The following is a 22,433-nucleotide window of genomic DNA, read 5'->3' on the forward strand; positions in this document are numbered from 1 at the left end:
ATAAACTGTTATATAATATTAAGTAGTAGTAGCAGTAATTAGGGCTTCGGCTTCCATGTCGTGGAGACAGAGTTCGATCCCCGGCACGGACCTCTAACTTTTCGGTTATGTGCGTTTTTAATATAAGCAATTAAAATATCACTTTAACGATAAAGGAAAACATTGTGGGGAAAACTGCATGCCTGAGTGTTCTAATAATGTTCTCAAAGGCATGTGAAATTACCATTCAGCACTGGGCCAGTGCGCAGCGTGGTGGACTATCACCCTTCTCATTCTGCGAGGAGACCCGTGCTCTGTACTGGAAGAGATCACTATAAGGCCGCCAAATTGTATATGCTTTGTTCTGTAATTTTTTTTAAATATTATTCTTTCTTTGATAACAGGCCGCGCTGAGATGTGGCGTGCAACACTCCTCATAGTGCTTGCAGTGGGTGCCCACGCTCGTCCGAACAAGGTCCGAGACGTGACCACGTCTTGTGACAAAGGTTCCATCAGCATACACCTTGACATGGAGCAGCCGTTCAAGGGACTGGTCTTCAGTAAAGATTTCTCGAGAGAATGTCGAGTTCAAGGTTGGTCTTTTATTGCACATCCACTACAAGTTAGCCCTTGACTGCAATCTCTCGTGGTTGTAGGCGGAGATGCAGTCTAAGATGCTAGCTGGCTAAGATATATGGCCATTATATACTGGAAAGCTCTGGAAATTCTCGTCAGATTAAAACAACATTTTTGCATGACATAACGCCTAGCGATCGAGTATTGAATAGAGGTAGATTCGTAAAATAACGGACAAAATCGGCTAGTACACTAAACAGAAAAGGTGACATTTCCAAAAATCATATAAATATAAGGGCGTCCTCGGTCCTTGATGTTTAATATTGTCAGGGTTAATGGAAAGTATGAACAAGAACGTAGTCACACTTCTGACATTAAAAAAATAGAGACTTGCTTTGATTCTCGCTTCTAAAGGCGTTGCGTTATTAACGTCTTCAATTGATATTTTCCAGGTCAGATGCAGTCAAAGATATCTCTGCATTTGCCAACAAACGCATGCGGAGTGCGAACGTCCACAATCAATACCACTGTAGATGAGCCAGGAGACCATGAAGATTTGTACTACACGGTGGAGCTGGTCGTTCAAATGGACAGGCAGCTACAACAGTCCTCCGACCAGGATTTGATAGTGAGGTAAGAGTTTTTCATCATTTATCAAAACTAGGGTTTAATTTATGTCATTAATCATTCCATCAAACGATTAACGAATTAACTGGGCACGACTGTTAATGGCAGTATGCATGATTATGCGTCGTAAAGTTAGACATCTCTTCATATGAGAGCTGTCGAAATTTGAATCAGAAACTTGGTTTAGATTAATATCGTGTTGTGATTTGAATGCAACAGATAATTAGGGCTACAACCATTAACTTTGCAAGGTAAAACAAGTAATTCTCTACCTTTACCATCCAGCTATCTTCCATCCAAGGTTTGTCGTCGTTCCATAAAGGCATCTCATATCATTGTTCCACATCCCGTCATCATCGCTGGTGGGCTGGAGGTGAATCGTCGCTACAGTACTGATCAGCTTTTGATTATGAGGACTTTTACGGCAGAACTGTGCCTGGTACCATACTTGTTTGTTATGTCCATTATTGCTATAACCAAATAAAGGCTTCATTCAGCTGCTTTGCCAGATTGTATAGGTAACTTTATTTACTTTACACTTCGAAAATACAGCAGTCGCTAGCCGTAATAAATAATTTGTCTAAGTGCCTCTATAATACATTTCGTAATGCTGCAGCCTTGACATTTGCTAATCCACAGCCCAAGGCGTGGTATCAGGTATGGGAGTAACATTACTGTAATAAATCACTTCTGCCCGTGCACTATCGGACTTGGGAAAAATATAATAAATTTATTTATGTAGATCTGATAATAAATAATTACCTATTAAACAATATTCTGCTGAATTTCATTCTTCTTTACACATTTAGGTAGGTACTTCTTACCAAACTTCCCTATATGATGGTAACAGATGAAACCATTCATTAGAATTCAGATCAGACTTGAGTAGGTAGCTTAATTTCAATTATAATTATTTCAATTATGCCCTAGAAATGTCACGTCTTTCGGCTTAAAGTGACTTAACCACCAGTTACAAATATGGATTCAACCGAGAAGAAACAAGCTATGAGTTGCTCCATTCATCAACATTTTTCAATTTTAAATAATCTTACTATACTCTCACCTGTGTGGAAATGAAAGTGGTAGAATAGGTTATTTATCGATATCAGTGTTCATGCGCGAACTTCTCCAAGACAAAATCTCAGTCTGGGCGAGTAGTAATGTCGGAGCTCTGCAGTTAAGTACCTACGCCTTATAAACTGCCAGACTTCTGATTGATATGTTGCGGCATATATATTCTAAGACTGACGTGATTAATATATGCATTACAGGTGTAAATTACAGCCGCGTGCGGTGCGCATAATCAGCTCAGCGCTAGAAGGCGTCATTAAAACTAAACTTCGAGAAATGACCGGACACGGCCACGACGGGAAGCGGATGAGGTAATATTTAAACGGTACCTTTTAATGTATGCAATTCATCATCTCAGCCTATTATGGTCCGTATCCTTAATAGGGGGAGGTTAGAATCCTTTTTCCCAAGTAAAACAACTGCAATTTTCTCTCGGACTGGCATCTACTACATTGTCTGGTCAGAAAAATCTAGTATGGCGACTTGAACTAAGAACTTCTACAAAATGAGGAAGATACATATATGGAGTACTTGATCATGCTCAGTAAGCATGAGAAATCATGACTGCAAGGACCAAGTAAACCATTATGGTATCACAATACAGTCGTAACTTGTCACGATAGGGGTTGGAGCCTTTACCCGTGTATTTTGTCTAACTTGCAAACAGCAAATCATAAGAGGCGGTGAGTCTCGCATATTCTTATCTCTCTGCTTTATATTAAGTTAATAACGTTTGCCGTCGGTTCTACTCCTATGACATATGTTTCGAGTATCTAGCCTAGTATATATATGTAAGTATATCGACAGCCTCAATCAGCGTATCACTGCAAGGCTTTCTCTAAGAACTAGAAGAGTTTAGGATAAAGTCTGACTCTGGCTGAGTGTCTGAGGCAGGTTTCTAGGGTAATGAAGAGTCTAAGCTCTAAGTCGCTCTCATGTTAGTATCCAGCAGTGGGATTTAAAATAACGCTGCTTATTATGTTTGTGTAATGTGTCTTATTAAATTGGTTAAAACGCACATAACTTAGTGGAGTTGGTGGGTGCGTGCTGGGATTCGAGCTCTGCACCCCGAAAATGAAACCGAAGTCCTAACCATCCGAAGGCCATCAGAGCTTCACCTTTTAACCAATTAAAATATCTCTTACTTTAACGGTGAAGGAAACATTTTGAGGAAACCTGCATGCCTGTTTGTTCCCATAATACCTATACCCATAATGTTATTAAAGGAGTGCCGTTCAAAGTACACAACGGGGCCAGCGTGGTGGACTACGGCATAGAACCTTCTTATTGCTAGAGGAGACCGACTTACTTCAGTTAAGTTGTACTCTACTATTGTTTCTAATGCGTTTTCCAGGAGCGGTCGTAATCGACAAGGTTGGGACAACCCTGCTGAGGTAGAACAGAGGCAATACTTGATGGAGTCAGCGCGAGCTTGGATGGATTTAGCGCCGATAGCTGCTGGGAAAGAACCGGCTACAGTGGAAGTTGGACAACCGACCAGACTGCTTATACAATGCACTTTACCAGGTAGGTACAGTTTTTTTTATTCCACTAGAAGCTAGCCTTGACTGTGATCTCTATTATTACTATTAAAAAAATGCTTGCGGGCTACCCTGTGGAGGGTGGTAAATTGCTTCTGTCGAACTCCGGACGAGCCATTTATAAAATCAAAGCGCTTATTTAAACTTATAATAAAACTGTTACGTGTCGGATTCTCTTCATCGAAGATATTTTGAAATTTCTTGGCTTTGGCTTTAAAAGAAGTGCCCTCCAAAAGAAGGCACTCTGTAATCTTTACTGAAGCCAAAAGTGAATTTTTATTTCATTATTATGTGTCTGTCTGTCTGTATCTTGGCCACGCATTGTGCTAAAAGTACTGAATTAATTCATATGAAACTTTGAACTATTTAAGTTCATACTACGAGGTAGGACATAGGATACTTTTAGCACAGTTCCTTTACGAGTGTCAGAATATAGGTACCTAAATACTTAAGTAATACAATAAAAAATCTGTTTTTCAGTTGGAGTTGGTCTACGCGTAACCAACTGTGTAGCTCACGACGGCTTAGGGGAGGCATCGCAGAAACTCCTTGATGAAGCCGGCTGTCCCATCGACGAAACAATTTTCAACACGCCATCCGTACATCGACATAAACAACGAGAAATTGACTTTTCCGAAAACCCAAGTCTTGCAAAAAAAGATATCGAGGAAAATTTGAAAATGGCAAAAGACCCCGAATATATTTTCAAGAACATGATGACTTATCAGCACGCTATGACCACATTCGCAGCTTTCAAGTTTCCTGATAGAGCTAAACTGCACCTATCTTGTGGCATAGAGTTGTGTAGGGGTCCCTGCCCCAATGTTGATTGCAAAGCCTTGCAGAAGCCACAGCAAACCAAGGATGGCTTGGTGAGGAAGGCTCGACTTGACAAAGAGGCGAAAGGCTTGGTTATAGATAGACTGGAGGTTTATAATAGCATAGAAGTGATTGCGCCTAATATCGAGCTAGAAGATGAAGCTTCAATTAGAGGTAAACTTAAACATAATTAAAGTAATATCTATATACCCCACTGGAATAGAATGCCGTTCGATTCACCATTTAACTCAATGTAAATCCGGGTTGGTAAGACACTTTTGACTTTCTGAATAAATAGTAAATATAAATTAGTAAAATTAGTTCTTAGGTATTATAAATAACGAATTTTTCATAGGAAATCACGTCATGGCATCCAAATTCTCAGTTTATTTAACCATCCTCTACCCAAGTATTAAGTGCGGAACTAGACACTAAACTAGACGCACTGTCCTGCAAGACTGGCCAACTGATCACGTATGTCGTGATTGAAACGCGACATACGAGGTTACAGGCAAACAACACAGGCACTGATTGGTGGAGTATGTCCATTCATTCAATGACGTAACTCTGACAAACAGTGCTGAATATCATAGATATACTTGTATATTTACTTTAAAAGCTAGGTATAGATCTATTTGCATGGTAAGCATTTATCCGTTCCCACATATACCTGAAACAGATGGTGTTAAAGAGACCAGAATTAATAGCCGTATGGTCAGAAGAGCAATCACCCTGGACTAACCTCATATAATTCGTGTTACAGGTTCAAGAAGAATTGAACATGAGCAAGAGTTTGTACGCGGCTTCTCTCCAGGAGACAAGACGATCTGCCTGTCACCAGGGAAAATGGCTCTAGCCTTCTGTGTTTTAGGAGTCATTTTCCTTTGCGCTATTGCCGTCGCGTTTGCATCTTTAGTGCGAGCTAGACGGCGAACAGTCCAAGAACCGGTGCATACATCCCTCTCGTTCTACACAGGAAGCAAGAGTATGTTCTCTTCTAGTGGTAGCAGTAGTTCCGGCTTAAGTGGAAGTAAGCTACTTCTGACCGATAGTCCTTATATGGACCACCATTCTTCTTCTAGCAATAACTGGCCATACACAAGGGCATTCTGATTTAGAACGACTGCAATAAGAGATAAAGCGGTTTCTTCAAAAGAAGATGTCCAGACTTCTAATCAACTAAGTAACGCTAATTTCCGAATGTTTGATCATAATTGATTAGGATTGAAATGTGGTAGATCTAGGACATTCAGTCCATTTTTTCAACAGATTGTCATATGTACCTAAGGCGTAGCCCGTATGTAAGAATAGCATTTATTTGCTATCCTCCTACATTTAGAATTCTCCCGGAAGCTCCAAAACTAAAGGAAGACCATGAGAAGGAATAAAGAATGTTATAAATGAAGTTGTATACTTTTCTGGTCTATGCTTTTCTTTCGCAATCAAAAAATAAGTTAATATTTTAATGGTCTCGTTTCTTTGTGTTTACTTAAACACAAATATAGGTAATATGCATTACTTACTATCTAATAACTAATTATTTACTTTGTCTACAGAGACACTTTGGCATCGACAAAATTCTAAAAATAATTGATTAGTTACGACAATTACTTACACTTGACACGTACTTTGTAAAATGAAATATATTTTACAAAGAAGTATGACTGATTTATGAAATATGTTTAATTATTGAGGTATTTAAGACAATAGAGATAAATTAAAGGACATAGAGGTGACAATGCTGTTGTACCTATATACCTAAATCTTCTAACTAAACAAAAATTTACAAGTCCCAAAATAGTGATTTCTTTTTTAAAAGGATAACATCACTTTTAGACCTGTCAATACTTTAGTTTATTGTACAAGTACACACCTTTTTAAACAACATTGAGTTTTATTTAAAAGTGTTAAAACTAAATAGGTAGGTCTAAAAGTAGTGCTGTCCTATTAACTCTGTACCATCTGGAAAGGATACGATTATTTTTAAACATGTAAATAATTAAGTTCGGTTTTTGTCCAACAGAATTGGCACCACTTAGTATTTTATTTAAATTTATTTACAAACATAACAATTATAGTTAAGTATAACTTTAACAGTAAGTAACAATTTTAAGCTTTTTGAAAATGGTTTGGATAATTTTCAGTTTTCCAAACACATGAATAAAAATTACCGAAAGTTCCTTATTTAAACGGAAATAATTTTATTGATGTTATCAAAATACCAGTGAGATGCAAAAAATATGAATCTATAGTAGAGTAGTAGTTGATGCTTCAACATTAGTCATGTACACGGTTTTTGTATGTTCTTAATTCTCCGCTCATATAAATTGTCAATTCAATTCTTGTTTATGGCTTTTGTCTGTGGCAACTGGGCTCAAGGATATACATTCAATGTCGTTCTGACTTCCGCTGCCCTCGCAAAAGATAGCTCTAAAAACTGACGTTTTAAACGATTTTTAGCTTAGTATTAATGTAAAAAAATATTGACGAATTTGTCATTTGAGGAGGTGCTTATGTATTATTTTCTGCCTTGATTATCATATGGAATCCTTAGAAATCATTTCAGTTTAGGGTGATTCAAAGTATCCAATATAAATTAATCCGGCAGACACTTAGTTTTAGGAATCTCAACAAGTGGGTCTTGTGGCCTCCAAGAACAATGAATATTAAGAGTGGCCTTCAAGTAGAAGTATTTATTTGTTGTATATGATGAACACTAGTCTAGGTATGGTTGTTAAAAGGATAAAACATTAGTGGGTATAGCAAAATATATTCTAGAAGAAGTAGGCCTTTTGTGACAGCTCGTCCGGGGAAGTACCTAGTTACTATACCACCACCATGCTTATTTCTGCCGGTTTAATTACAGGTAAATGAGGCTTAACACCTACGCCTCAGATTAAAATACATTGCGACACGTTGTGCGACATATTACGTGCATGACTTGCGAAGTTTTGCTCAGTTTTATGCGATGGTTTACCACCATATGCATTTCACCAAATCGGCTCTCTGCTTTGTCCGGCAGTTATTATTATACCCTATATGTATAAAAAAAATATTACTTTAAATTTGGTCCCTACATTGGGCGCCAATTTAACATTGAGGTTCGGGATTTTAACATTTTGTCTATTTTGTAACCGAAATCATATGATATTTTATTTTACCTAATCCTAACTCTTAGGAATCATAAGGATCGTTACAATAAATACGCGAACCTTCCAACTTAAAACAATTTGGGTAAGTTGCTTCCCAAATGTAATTAGGTACCTACCTAAAGACACCTAAAGTCTAGGGTCACTGGCCCCACTTGTCATGAATGTAATTTAATTTATATTGTACTATTAGCGCTTCCTCGACACTTATTTATATCCTTAATTACTAGAATAATTATACTTATTTTCGAACGATTTTAATAATAATGTGATAGTGTTATAAATATAAATACCTGCATAGTTATATAATTGAATAATAATAAAAAACAATAGCATAGGTTTGTAATACTTCGTTTTTTTACATTTTGTAATAAAGATAAAATAATTAAGAATACCTAGTTATTTTTCTTTGCGAGCTCCCTCCTTTACATACATTATTCATTATAATTTGTAATACAATAGGTATTGTACCTATAACAAACTAGAAAGAAATATTAACCATTTAACGGGCAAAAATTGTACATAACATTATGAACCTGGTATGAATTGATATAAACACAGTAAATTCTTAAATCAATTTTGTTTGAAGTTGGGTCCGTCTGCTTCATCAACATCCCTCCCACATTTTTCTATTCTAGCAATGATTCATATAGGTAACCGATTTCAAAATACGTAGTATGCGTTTAATACAACCAGCCATTGATTTAATATGTCACTATTAGCTAACTGCAACCAGCATTACATACTTTTAAGAAATACCTACCTATCGACTTATAGCAAACTTGGTGGTGTTGTTGCTTTGAAAATTCCGCCAGACCAGGGCTGGCAACGTAACTACCTCTACCCTCCATAAACGTAACAAACCACTTGCTATCCAAAAAGTCCGCATTAGTGAGGTATCTGATGGGTATCTGGCAATGAGAATAGAAGCAACAAATACTAACACATTTATTATTTTTATAAATTATAATTGATTGATGCTCTGGACTTTACTTCATATTCTTTCCATCTGCGATGCAACTGCAGAAAAAGTTGATAGTGTATACTAAACCTACCAGGTACTAAACCATAGACACATAAAAACAGATGTCCACTCTATGGTACATGCCAAAGTATGACATCATTTGAGTCAAAGATTAGTGTACGAAATAGAACTACCATATCCTTTTGCCGTTTCTACTTTCTACCCGGTTCACTTTGAAAGTAATGTAATGTTTTCCAACATACTATGCAGTATGCAGTAGGCACTTATTTTATTTTTCCTTTTATGTCTTTATAATTATTGCGTTTGTACAACAATCAGTTCGATTTTACAAACAAACCGGAATCTAGATCTAAATTGTAATACACCACTGGGAAATATGCTAACATTTTTTTGAAATGCCAACTCTGTTTCTGTTCAGATTTCTCTTTAAGTTACAAGCAGGATGGCACAAAGTAAAGTATGATGTAAAAAAGTTTTGTTACCACATATACTAGTATTAAGCAGTGCAAAACTTGTGTGTTACTTGTATCATCTGCATTGTGCTTAGTCTATGGTATGGGCGGATAGGTGATGCTTTCGCGGCGATCTTTTGCCTTGCCTTCGCGACGCCGTGTTCGTACTCGTATTCACGGATGATATTCAGAGTTTAGGCAGTTTCTGTATGAATAGTGATTATTTCTAGGGGTAGATGTAATGAAGTGATTGGGTTATGATTCAAAAGTAGAAAACCGATCGTGAGACTGTATTTGTTTGTGTATATTTGACCCGATATCTATGAACAAGGTGATCCGTGAATCCGTGCGTGATATTTTGTGAGTGTACGTTTATGTGTCAACTGTGTTTTACGGCGGTGCTTATTATTTTTAACTGAAGGTAAGAACATTTTACAAGAATTTACATAAATTAAACATCTTAAAATCAATTTCGAAACTAACACTCCAGTCCAAACGGTGATAATATGTTCGTCAGGTACTTTATTTTCCAAAAAGACGTAATCGTGACGTTATCGTATAAAAATTTACTTTGCGTTTCGGTAATTTTTAAATTGCCCAAATTAAAACTGAATTAACCGTCAAATTTTTTTTTTGATTTTTTTATGATTAATTAAACAGGTAGGTGCTGATAAAAATATCTTTCTAACCTAATATTGTTAATTATTTATTTTTCTTTTCTATAATTTTGTAATTTTAAATGTATTACTTGGCTTTTCCAGAAATAAAGAGATTATTATTATATCAATTACTGTAATATCAGCCGAAAATATTTTATGTGTGTATCAAATTCACGGCCCTGCTGGTGAATTGTTGAGCGCTGTGGTTTATGAGTGGAGGTTCGATTCCTAGCAGAGGCGATTTGGGAATTGGTCTGTTCTGTTGCGAAGCTTCGACCGTGGCTAGTTATTACCCTGCGAGAAAAGACGCGCTGCCGACCGTATTGCGTTCCATATGAATCCCGCGTAGAAAATTATTAAGAGTATGGGTTTAGTGTGACTACTATTTCCTTAGTAGGCAGCTATCATTATGAAAATAATAAAAATAAGTAACAGTATTGCAATATAAAAATATTGGAAACTCACGTCCGTCACAATAAGAGAAAAACTAAGATGATGATGAATATATTTATGAAAAATATACATAAATACTTATAATATTCAAATAAACTTCCCAACACTGAGTAACATTCATGTTCATCACTCAAAAAAATCCAGTTGTGGGAATTGAACCCACAGCCTTAGATTCAGAAAGCAGGGTCGCTGCCCACTGCACCAAATTGGGTAATGAAGAAACAATTGACTTTATAGCAGTTGCTAATGAAGTACTTATAGTAACAACCCCTGATATCAACTATAGTTTTTTTTTTTAAATTTTAATCTATTTTCCAATGTAACTGTTTTATCTACCACACCCAATCCATTTGTGTTATCTAATGTCAATAACAATATAGTTCTTATTATTCTCTTACTTACTCATATAATGAATCCAGGGCACGGAATATAAGATATTCTTCAGTATAAGTCAAGACTTCTGTAAACATTTTAACTATCTACTGTAAAAATGTGAAAGTGTGTTTGTTTGTTTGTTCTTCCTTCTCACCCCAACTAAACAACCAATCATTGTTGTTTTTGACATAGAGTTAGTTAAAAAGATGGAGGGTAATATAGGCTTCTATTTATGGGGAATAGGGTGGAATAGCCCTTACAGAGGACCGATCACCCATCTGGCAATGGCAGGCATCCCCTCACCAAATATATAAATTATCCAGAGAAAACACAGTTCCCACAGTTATAAACCATAATAAATGTGGACAAATAACGTGTGCACAGCTAGTTTCTTATAATAATTGATTACATGTTGAACAGTGCAATATGACACTAACAGGATTCCTTGGGCACTAGCCCTAGGAGGCCTGAATGACACATTGGAACAAACTTATAGACATAATTAAAAAATGGTAAAATAGGGTTGTGATGTATAAGTAAAAATTTTCAGTAGCTTTAGTCTTAACAGGCCAGGCATCGCTTGAGTTCTTCTTCTTCTTCTAAAAGCCCAGGAACAGAAGAAGAAGATCGCTTGAGTTATGCATCATGTGAACTTCTATAGTATAAAGCAGGGATTATAGAAAGCAGCTGAGGTTGAAATTGAGTAGACTTTTCTTTTGTTTACCTTATTATTGGTATACCTTATATATTGGTCAATTAATTATAATATAGTTTGGAAATAACAGGAAATAAGGAATAAAATAAAACAAATTTGATTGCAGTAAAAATTTATTGTAGTTAATTACTGTAATTGATTTATGAGCACATGGATATAATTGTTAGTTTATCAGTAAGCTTGTAACCAATGGATTGTGACTATCAAGTTTCAGCTTTGTTGCATTGTGTTGACTAAGGACCATAATTCTTGGATAACTAAATTTAAACTAAAAATATTTTTTTACCTAAATAACAATTATTTAGGTAAAAACTACTTAATTTTGTTAATAAAGTACATCAATATTATTGAAAATATTCTGCATATTGACTGTGTGCGGGTTGCATTGAAGAGTTGAGGTATTTGTAAAAAAAAATATTGTTAATATTTATACTACAATGTGCAGGCCAAAATAAGAGGCCTAAGAATATCTACTCCAATATTGTATTCTGTTTATTCATAGTACGAAGTTAACAATACTTCCTAACTGGTGCAATTAACTAATTTTACATAGTTATCACCTGTAGTTATCACCCATATTAATTATGCAGGTTAGGTAGGAAATTTATCATATTTATAATTTAGATTAGCCTGAGATTTTGCATAATCAAACAGAATCTCAAATTACAAAACAAAATCACTTACTTATGTTTAGTTTTATCTAGCGTGTAGGGTACTAAAAATTTACAAGATTCAATTATAATTTTAGGTAATTAGTCTATTTTTGGAGATGATCAACTTTTAGTTAGTCACCACTGTGATGCAGCAGATGGCAGATTGAACTTCATGTATACAATCCAAGGACTATGCATAATGCATGCCACATAAAGGAATTGTGGAATGAATAAATAATTAAGTGTGATATGTATTTATATGAAACCAGTTTCTCTTGGTGTACAGTTATCTGTAAGAATTGAGTCTTGTTGCCTATTCTAATATCTAGTGTGTTGTTCTTAGCTTAATGGACTTTCTTTTTTGCATGTAAGGGTGCGTTATTTGACTATATGGACTATGGTTATTTATAAACTAAATTAGCAATGTTTTTGAATATTACTCATTAAGTTCATATATTATAATCAATACAATTGTAAAGAAAGAAAGAGATAGGAAATGTGGGGCAAGACTGAAGGAAATACATATATGTATGTCTGGTTTTAGAAAATTTGGAACAGAGGTTGACAGACATATTTTGGTAACAAGATTATATGGGTTGAATATCTGTTTGGAATAAGATGTAGCAAAATGAAAAGTAATAAAGTAAATATTATTATGATCACTGTATTTTACCCAAATTTATCTTATCAAGTTTCATTGTATATTAGGTACCTACTGGAGCAAAAATATTGAAGAATTTACTTAACAAAATGCTCATATTGCAATGGTTTAATTTCAGCAGAAACTGTTAAGTGTTGGTGCGAAGGTTATAACTCATGCAAAGATAAAATTTAAAGTTAAAATGCTATAAGGGCTAAATCATAAGCTTGTATTTTTGTGATAAAGGAATTTTTCAGCTCTAATGAACAGTATTTACAAGGCAGTAAGTGGTACTTGACTATATTGTCCTAGTTTACCATCCTGGCTTGGGACAAGCTTGCGCGGGTTACTTGCCAGGCATTTTTTATTTCAAGTCCTAATTACTGGTACATTTTAGTGACTAAGGTAAAAAACACAAGCCCATGAACTAAACCTTTTAAAGAATGAAATTTGACTATCTGTGTTGCTTCTTGAAGAACTCTGCAGGACCAAGGAGCTAGTATAAAAGTGTTTCGCGAACAGCACTTGATATTCTGTTAAATCAATGGCATAGTCCATGCTCACTAGCCAATCGGATACAAGCTTCGCCGGCGACAAGAAATTAGTACACAATTCAAGAGTAGTTAATACAGTGGGTAGGGGTGCTACTAGTATAAAGTTTAGTGGCATGATTATCTGCAATCACATCAGGTGGTAATTGATAATGCAGCTTAGTCCGAGCGTGCTTGCCTAGAAGATGCCTATTTATTCTTGATTGGGGAAAACGGAAGCCAGAAGATCATTTCCATCTTAGCGATGGATATTAGAAGCGAGGTCTTTCTATATGTTTATGGCATAACAAAAAAATAACGTTAGTGCAGATGCATTAGAAGCCTTGTAATTAGATGGTAAATAAAGTGGGGGAAATTTAAATCAAATACATTTTGAATACATTGTCCGAAATGTGTCTGGTCAGTAGAACTTCGATAGACCGGTAACCATGCAAGTGATGCTCCAAAATTTCATAGTGTTTTATTTGCTTGTGTGAATGAGTGATCATCCACTGATCAATTCACCAAGATGGTACTTTATGCATTTGTCGGGGGAGTGTGTTCGGGATAGACCAATGAGGGACCAATCAATATGTAAATTTAAAATTAATCTTTATGATTTGGGGACTTGGCTAAGTATCCTGGCGGCACCTTCTTCAGAGGTAGCCGGAATGCTATTAGATTTTAAGTTAAGATAAGAGAAGAAGAAAGTATTAATTTTCGTAAAGGGAACAGTGACGAATAAACGAAGAATTAAAAAAAAAAATGATGGTACTTATCAGAGCTATCCTATAAATGGGAGCAGTACTCCATGCACGATCGCTTGGTACAATGAAGTGAAGTACCGCTTGACCGTATTGAGGGTGCCAAGTTTTTTACCAGCTGTTTTTGTCTCATATATTCGCTGTCCGAAGTTGAGGTTGGATGATAATAGAGATATTTTATTATCGAGAAAATCTAAAGTAGAATAAATCTTGCCCTTTGCAGCATCGTATTTTGTCGCATAGTATAAAAGTACAATGAGTATGATATCCGCGAGTCAAGATAAAATTACGTTACGACACAGCGACGATCAAATTCGGCACTATGCAATGTGATGATGAATATGATGATGATATACAAAAGTCAATAGGTTATCGTTCACCTATTTCAAGATATGCCTTGGATGACTAGAAGTGCACGCATCGACCAACAATGAAAGTCACTGGACCTAGGATAGGATATCTTTTCTTCCAATATATGAGGAAGAATAAAGTCACAATAATATTGTTGATTGTACTGTACGACTGATAGCATCCATAAAATTATCCAAAAAGGCTAAGAAACTTGTTCCATGACCGTTAAGCTCTCATATTTTTTTGTACGATTGATGATTTTCTTAAAATCAGGCCGCACCGTTCTCATCTCTCACTAGTAAGAAAAATTCTGGAAAAGAGCTATCTGCTGAGTTTCTTGCCAGCGTTTTCTTGGAACATTCTGCTTTCAGAACCAGTGGTAGACACAATAGAAATACTGACTTAATGTTTCAAAATTGTTTGAAATATTGAATTTGGAACAAAGTTTTTGAGAAAAAAATGTAATGTTTAAAAGTCACGCCATTAATTTGCCAAGGGTGTAGGGTGGCAATACATTGGGAGGGGCTTGCGTGTACTAGGGATATGCGGACCGCCGGCGCCAGGAGTTCCCGATCGATATTGCGGACTGAGTCGTTGCTCACTCCGACAAAACTGTGTCGCGACGCGCTCGTGCGTTGTCCGCGATCCACATTATCGTGTGTAAAAACGAATTAATTCCACAAAAATACTCTGTGCAGTGTTCATTTATCGGATTGGATATGAGATAGTCGTCGATCTTAAACTGGTATGTAGCTATGCAAAGTTATCAAGATATCCCCGGGTACTGGGGAGTCCCGTAAATTCCTCCCGAAGATCAATAGCACGACGAAAAACGTGTGATGTCATAAGTTCATAGTTAATTGGGAAGTGTGTAGGTGTGAGATAATGTTTTTAAATTGAACTTTATGTGAATTCATCGTCGAGTTATTTGAGGAGGCATTCTGTTTTGTGTTTTCAGCTAATAACTCGTGATTTCGATATATGAAGTCCATAAATGCTAGTTATTGCCTTAATCCTGTAATAGTATAATAGTTTTTTATCCTATTATCTTCAGTACATCGGAGTTTCCGCATTTACTTGTCAATTTAATTTGCTTGCTGTCTCTTTTTTCCACGCCCCTAAATGACCTAGAAAGCTGGTGAAATAGGTCTAAAGAGCAGGCGCGCGCCTGGGCCTAGCCACGGGCTGGAAAATTAGTCTGGAAATGGATCTTATTTTTTTGAGTCACAGTCTGTTGGAACACTGCTCATCGCCCTGAATATTTGTCTAATTAAAAGGTCAATTAGAGTGATCTGTTTTTAAGACATCGTCTTGTCTTCTAGCATATATATACCTGCATACCTATTCATACGATATGCCATTATAACTACAACATTCTCTTTTTCAAAATGTAACACAGGGGGAGGAAGTGCTAATTATTTTTCAATAAGAGATAGCACACTCAAATCATCTTTGCTTCCACTAATTAAATTTATTAAAAAGCTTTTAGAAAATTATGTTTGCTTTTGGGTTTCGCACACCTTCCTTAGCTATTCGGTTTTATCAGAAAGTTGTTGTAAACTGCGTCTTTTAACAGATAGAGCCCAGCTTAAGGAATCTGTTCCTAATAAGATTAAAACACACCACCCCTTAAAAATAAGGTGGAAACAGTATTTGCTTAACGATTAACAGGTCGAAGTAATATTTAATGAAGCTATCCTTATCAGCAGTCAGTATTTACTTTACATTATAGTTCTTTACTTACATAATTTGTCTAAACTACTATGAGATAAAGATGACGTAACCGGTTCTTTATTGTGTGAGCTATTTAAGTAACGAAGTTAAATTTTCCCTGACTGCCCGATCAATTAAGAATTAATTATTAAATGATTTGAATATCACTTAGAAAACCGTTTTTCGGTATAGTTTTCGATTCATAAATGACAAGTAAAAGTAAAGGCTAGTAGTCCACTCCGTGTTTAGGTATATATATGTCATCTGTGTTCAGAAATTGGAGAATACAGTAATTAAATTTTGGTTTTGAGGTTTGACACAAGGTGTTATCTTAGATCTTTACGGAAGACATTGTAATAACGCAAGATGAAATCTAATAAATACAAAGACATTCCTTATGAGGTTTGTGAATTAAATATAACAAATATGATGGATAAATACCATCAGCTTTACTTTTCTAAAATCACATAGATCGGCCAAATCAAGTGACAAAAGGTTGTCTGTTACATTGTTTTCTGCACTGCACAGTGTCTATCTGCCAATTCAGTTAAGAATTGATCAATTAGCTAGCTCTCGATGTTCTCAGAAACACAATTGCAATATTTAAATTTGTTCTCTATAAATAAATCTGTAAATGAGAATGGCGAACTTTGACCCAGCAATTTTAGAAAACTACTATTTACTTTTGAAAGTATTCTTCTTTGTAAACTCTATAATTTAATTGAAGTAGGGGAACTAAAATAAAATTACTTACAATACAATAAAAAAACGTTCTAATGGCAATAAGATAAAAAAAATTAGTTTAAAAATCACATTGTGCATAGTCAATGTCAATGTCAACTTTCAACTGACAACTAACAACTTCTTTCCCATTTCTTCCGTTTATTGTTCATTGCGCATTATATATTCTTGAAATATTACTGATTTTTTGACAAATTGGCGTGATTTTACACATTTTTTCTTTGAACGACACCACAGCATAAAATAAGTTTCTTACATCACATAACAAATTTTAGAATTTTTCGGTTTTTCTCTTTCATAATATGCATGTTTATACTACATATAAACCTTCCTCTTGAATCAATCACCGTTGCGAATTCTAAACGATCTAAGCGAATCACGAGTGTGCCACTAGCAGTTTAACATCGAAAAACAGTACATTAAAATAAAACATATTCTCTTGGGCATAACTAGTCAGATAGGTAACAAATAATGACCACAGGCCATTTCTCGTAGATTGAATGAAATGTAAATCTAACCTTAATTTAACAATTATATGAATATCTTTTTGCTCCATTTCATGGTCTGGTTGAGTACTAAAAGTATATAAAGTTGTATTCGTGAACATGGATCTTAAATCTGGGCCCACAAGTATATGGGAACTCGCTATTCTCACAATTTTTTGCAAATTTCACAAACATTGACTGTAAAAGCTCCTTAAAGCTTAAAGCCATTAAACATACTCGTCTTATTTCCAAGACTAAAATTTTTTGTTTTCCCTGATTATTAGTTTCTAAAGTAAAATATATAAGTGATAATAAATAAATTATTGCATTCATTAATTTTTTCTTCATCATCTCAAGCAAAATTTTAACATTAGCTTAATAACCAGCTAATTGTAATCTACTTGGTCCACTGTATCGCCATTGAATGTCAACCCACTCTTGTTATTTAGATTTGAGTGTCACTGTTATAATTTGTTATTGTTCTCTGTCTCGAATAAATTATCTTATAATAGGTTCTGAACTCAGGATTTTTTTATTCCACTAGTTAGCCCTTGACTGTAAACTCACCTGGTGATAAGAGTCGATGCATAAGGTGGTAGCGGACTTACCTGTTTATAATACCAGTCAATTACCAGTTACATTATATCAATGCCCCTAAAGGATTTTACACGGCATCTTATCATAACTGTGAATCGCTTGCCGGCTGTAGGATCATAACAAAGCTTAATAAAATTACTATGTACAAAACTATTTATAATCAAAGTATAGAAGGCTGATAATTTTAAACATAACCTTAAATATTTGCCTCCTACATAATCAGGTCACACATATGGAGACCATAAGAGAGCGACGCTGAATGGCATTACTGTCTTGGATAATGATTTCTTTCATTTTGAGTGCCTTAAGCTATCAGGTTTGAGATGTAAAAGAAATAAAAAGCGGTTTAATTAACATTCCGAATTTCATTTATTTTATTCTTCAGATCACCATTATTTAACTTTAGTAGATATAAATAGGTAGTAGGATAAACGTGACAATTACCAACGAATGCAAAATTTATGTCAGCAACTGGCCCATACAGTGTCTAGGACATAAATTTACTCCTTCACTGAATGTCGTATTTTTCATATCTTCTACTCGCCGAAAATGTATGCCAAATTTTGTTAAAATCGGAAGAAAATGTTACGATCAAAGTGAAATACTTGACATTAGCGTTAGTGACATTTTCCACCAATCCGCACTTGGCTAGCGTGGTGGACTACGCCCTAAGCCCTTCTTACTGTGGAAGGAGACCCGTGCCCTGTACTGGGCTGCTAAAGGGTTGATAGGACGAGAAACAAGGTAGATTTGACATCGAATTACCCATCCCTTCCTCAGTCACAACCCACACTACAATATGCAATTACCCGATTCGTATCATTGCGGGTACTTATTCAACACAATGCTACTATTATATTATATGTATATTACAGTTTTAATGATTTGCTGATTACTGATAATCATTACAAAGAAGCACTCGACCATCTCATCCTCAATGATGTCATACAATAGTGCATTAGCCTTCAATGTTACAGTTGATGTCACCTCAGTTTGTGCATTTAATTACAGACTTTAATTAAAAATTCGTGTATAAATCATTAGTAGTAAACCGCAACTGTATCCAGGTCAAACTTTTAATTAAATGAAATACTGGATTGGTTGCCCTTTGGAGTTGGATCTTACAAAAAATTTAAGCTTGATTGCGAAAGTATTTTGAGTTACTAGAATATAACCTCCGCGAGGCCACATGGACCATGATATTAGTTAGGTCGAATCAGAGACATTTTGTAATTTTAACAAATTGTGTTATATTGTTCAACCAGATTGGTAGGTAGATTAAGTCTTAACTCAAACAGATCGTAAATACTAACTCATGTAAATGTAACAAATATATTGTATGCAATGGACCAGAAATTATGAGCACCAATTTGAAAATAAAAAACAAAGGAGAACTCGTTTTTAAAACGGAAAGAATTTCAAGGCATGCTCTGAGGACCATCTTACGAAAGTTTGCTTTAAAGCTTAAACTCTCTTTATGCACGAAAAGTAGAGAATAGCACTGCGACAGAACCGACCCTAAAATAAATTTATACATACATATAAATTAATACATATACATACATATATATATCTATATATATAAATTAATTGCTGTTCGTTAGTCGCACTCAAACTCAAGAGCGGCTGGACCGATTTGGCTAATTAGATCTTGAAATATTAAAAAACGTGACAAAATACTAAAAGCGACAGTAATATACATAATTCTTTAAATCTACGTGTGTTTGTCACCCAAGCCCGACTACACCGCTGGGTCGATTTGGTGAAATTTTGTTTCTGAATTTCAATCGGATCCTGGATGGTTTAAAAATACTATAGGTCTGCCGAGTACGTATTATGAATTTCAAAAGTTTTCTTTTTATTTGTCCTTCCTTTACGCTCTAACTAAGCAACCAATCTTGATTTTTGGCATAGAGTTAGTTGAAAGGGCTAAGAGTAATATTATAGTCAAATTTTTATCCCAGGAAAACAAACTGTCCCCAGGGAGTTTGTAAAACACCGACGCAGATGAAGAACAACAGCTAGTTTTCTTATAAAGCTCTGTTTCTACTGTATGCGGTACAACGAATAACGTGCCTAATTACTTTGGAGAATATAGCCTTTTATGTACTTCAAATTTTCAAACAATTAGACAAGTGACGTGTCTCAGATATCTCATCCTTCTGCAATACACACAGTAACTTTTGCACTAACTCAAATATCATGTTTCATTATATCTACTGTAACTATGTTATGTGTATGTAACTACAAAAATGTAGCGTGGTAGAGTATGTATTACGTAATGGAGCTTACACTTTACTATTAAAATAGTAAATGTGTGCTGGCATACGTATTACTGTTTTAAGTGCAGCAAAAAAGAGCACAGTAATTCATTCTTCTAATTTGAGTTGCCCAAGTACGCGCTTGCTAGTCGCAAAAAATAAGATGTGATGTATCACAACGTTCAAACTCAACGGCTGTTTTGCTCAAAACAAGCCAAGATTGTAACGGCCATATAATAAATTGTTGTAAGTCCGGTCTCACCAACATTACCAAAATTGGGAGACCGTCCGGCAAACCTGGATTCAATCTGCCATTTTAAATGTTTGTATTTTACGAAATTATCCTGCTTAAATTTTACAATGGTTTTAATCTTTCCGTTATAGGTAGTTTATTTTATCACCTATGAATCTAGCGTCCTTGAAGTAAGAATAGGGCTAGAGTTTTATTGTTCTCTAAAATATCTTTATTTTCTTGAGTATATTTATAAACTTGTAAAGCAGTATTGATGTAAGGCAATAACGATCAAGTATTCTTTTTTACTATAGATACCTCAGCTTAAAATATTATTCAACCTTGAGGTGATGCTAGATTATATTAACGTTGAGTTAATAATAATAATATCTGGTAAGTTCAAATATCAGTATATTATATAAATTATTATGCGTAACAAGTAACAAACAATACATCAGGTCACAATATTGAGATTCTCTTATCTGAAAATATTATACTTATTAATCTTGTATGTGTTTATGAGAGTCATTTGATTTTATTTAAGGCATCAAGCATGTTAACTAGCTAACACAGCAAAATATTTACGTCTTGCTACTGACTAGTTATAAACAAACACCTGTTTCTCACTTGTATTGCTTTGACCTTATATGTGTCTTGCGTAATGCATTTTTATTTGATTTTAATGAAAATATATTTTATTCTGAGTCACAAGATAGATTACGTAATGCGTTCTACGATCTGGTTATCAGTCATTCGGCGGTATGTTATCTTACCTTATTTTTAATATTGCTGGCGTTCTGTTTCAGAATAATAATTATCATTTTAAGACATCAAGGTATGTTAATAAACTGCGTTTTTAAAATAATACTGCTTTAAACGATGGTAGTAAGCCATCTGTTATTTTTTTGTTATATAATAATAAATTTAAGTTTGAGCTTTCAAATACCGGTTTTGTTTATTATGTAATTAAATTTAATTTACTTGCCTTCGATGCTGGACTAAAAGAGTAAAATAGGTGAGTCCTTTACAAAGTCTGCATTTCATTTATAAACATTTTTGAAGTTCGAAATTGAAACAACGTTCTAATACAAATTTTATTAAAATGTTGATTAAAAAAGCATAAGTACATTTCGCCGTTGCTCAGTGCTCCTGGAATCTGCTTTTAATAGACATCTAAAAATACATTTGGGCTAGCCGGTAGCGTGAATAACGATTTAGTTAAAGTGATATAACCTACAAACTATTATAAACTAAACAAATCTATGTATAAAAATAGTATTCCCAAGAGTGTGCTTTGCAAATCTCTCCATAGCACGACACTGAAAAACGTATTTAATTGAGTACATACATACATAATATGTTAAATATAAAATCGAAAAAAATATATTGATGTATTAAAAAATAATACCTTAGTTAATTTGATAATTATTGGCGACGATGGAAGTGCAATACAGCAACATTTTATTGATTTTAAACCCATAAATTTTAATCTATGTAAAAAAATTGTATTCGCAAGAGTGTGCTTTGTAAATCTCATTTTATAGCGCAACGCTGAAATACGTTTTTAGTACATACATAATATGTTAAATATAAAATCAAAAAATATATTTATGTAATAAAAAATAATACTTTAGTTAATTTGATAATTACTGTCGACGATGAAAGTGCAATTATAGCAACATTTTATTGATTTTAAATCATTGAATATTAAGAAGTTCAGTAGCATTTCTAAAAAACTACAAAATAGTTTATTAATATTTAATATCGCCATAAAAATAGCGTTCTTTACACTACTGAGCAGTGCCCAGTGTGCTCAGTTATGTCTGAGCAACCAAAACGTTAATTGTGCTAACAAAGGGCCGTGCACGTAGACTTTCTAAAGTACTCTTACTGCAACGGTGCCATTGTATAGCGCGATTGCTGCTTCGTAATACAGAACTTGTTTTCGACTCGAGCTTTATTATTGCTTGCTTTCTTTTGTGAAGTTGTTTCGTGTTATGATAGAACAGTACGCACGTTAACATCTGTGGATCTTAGAACATTATTATGACTAAATATGAGCGTT

The 22,433-nt window shown here is 34.8% G+C and overlaps 2 protein-coding genes across 2 annotated transcripts in view; both read left to right on the forward strand.

Annotated features, from left to right (window-relative positions):
* The window catches only part of LOC120631630, a 62,935-nt gene extending 56,437 nt beyond the window's left edge, over positions 1-6,498 (forward strand). Inside the window, exons 2-7 of the mRNA XM_039901285.1 lie at positions 384-572; positions 1,008-1,188; positions 2,454-2,564; positions 3,608-3,780; positions 4,275-4,787; positions 5,377-6,498. Of these exons, the coding sequence (XP_039757219.1) occupies positions 395-572; positions 1,008-1,188; positions 2,454-2,564; positions 3,608-3,780; positions 4,275-4,787; positions 5,377-5,726 (1,506 nt within the window). The 5' untranslated portion in view covers positions 384-394 and the 3' untranslated portion in view covers positions 5,727-6,498. The remainder of the gene's footprint in view (positions 1-383; positions 573-1,007; positions 1,189-2,453; positions 2,565-3,607; positions 3,781-4,274; positions 4,788-5,376) is intronic.
* Positions 6,499-9,313: 2,815 nt separating this feature from the next.
* LOC120631396 (spectrin beta chain) overlaps positions 9,314-22,433 on the forward strand; it is an 84,054-nt gene continuing 70,934 nt past the window's right edge. Inside the window, exon 1 of the mRNA XM_039900942.1 lies at positions 9,314-9,620. The gene's annotated coding sequence lies outside the window, so the exon portion shown is untranslated. The remainder of the gene's footprint in view (positions 9,621-22,433) is intronic.

Source organism: Pararge aegeria, chromosome 18, assembly GCF_905163445.1.
Source record: "Pararge aegeria chromosome 18, ilParAegt1.1, whole genome shotgun sequence".
Classification (NCBI taxonomy): domain Eukaryota; kingdom Metazoa; phylum Arthropoda; class Insecta; order Lepidoptera; family Nymphalidae; genus Pararge; species Pararge aegeria.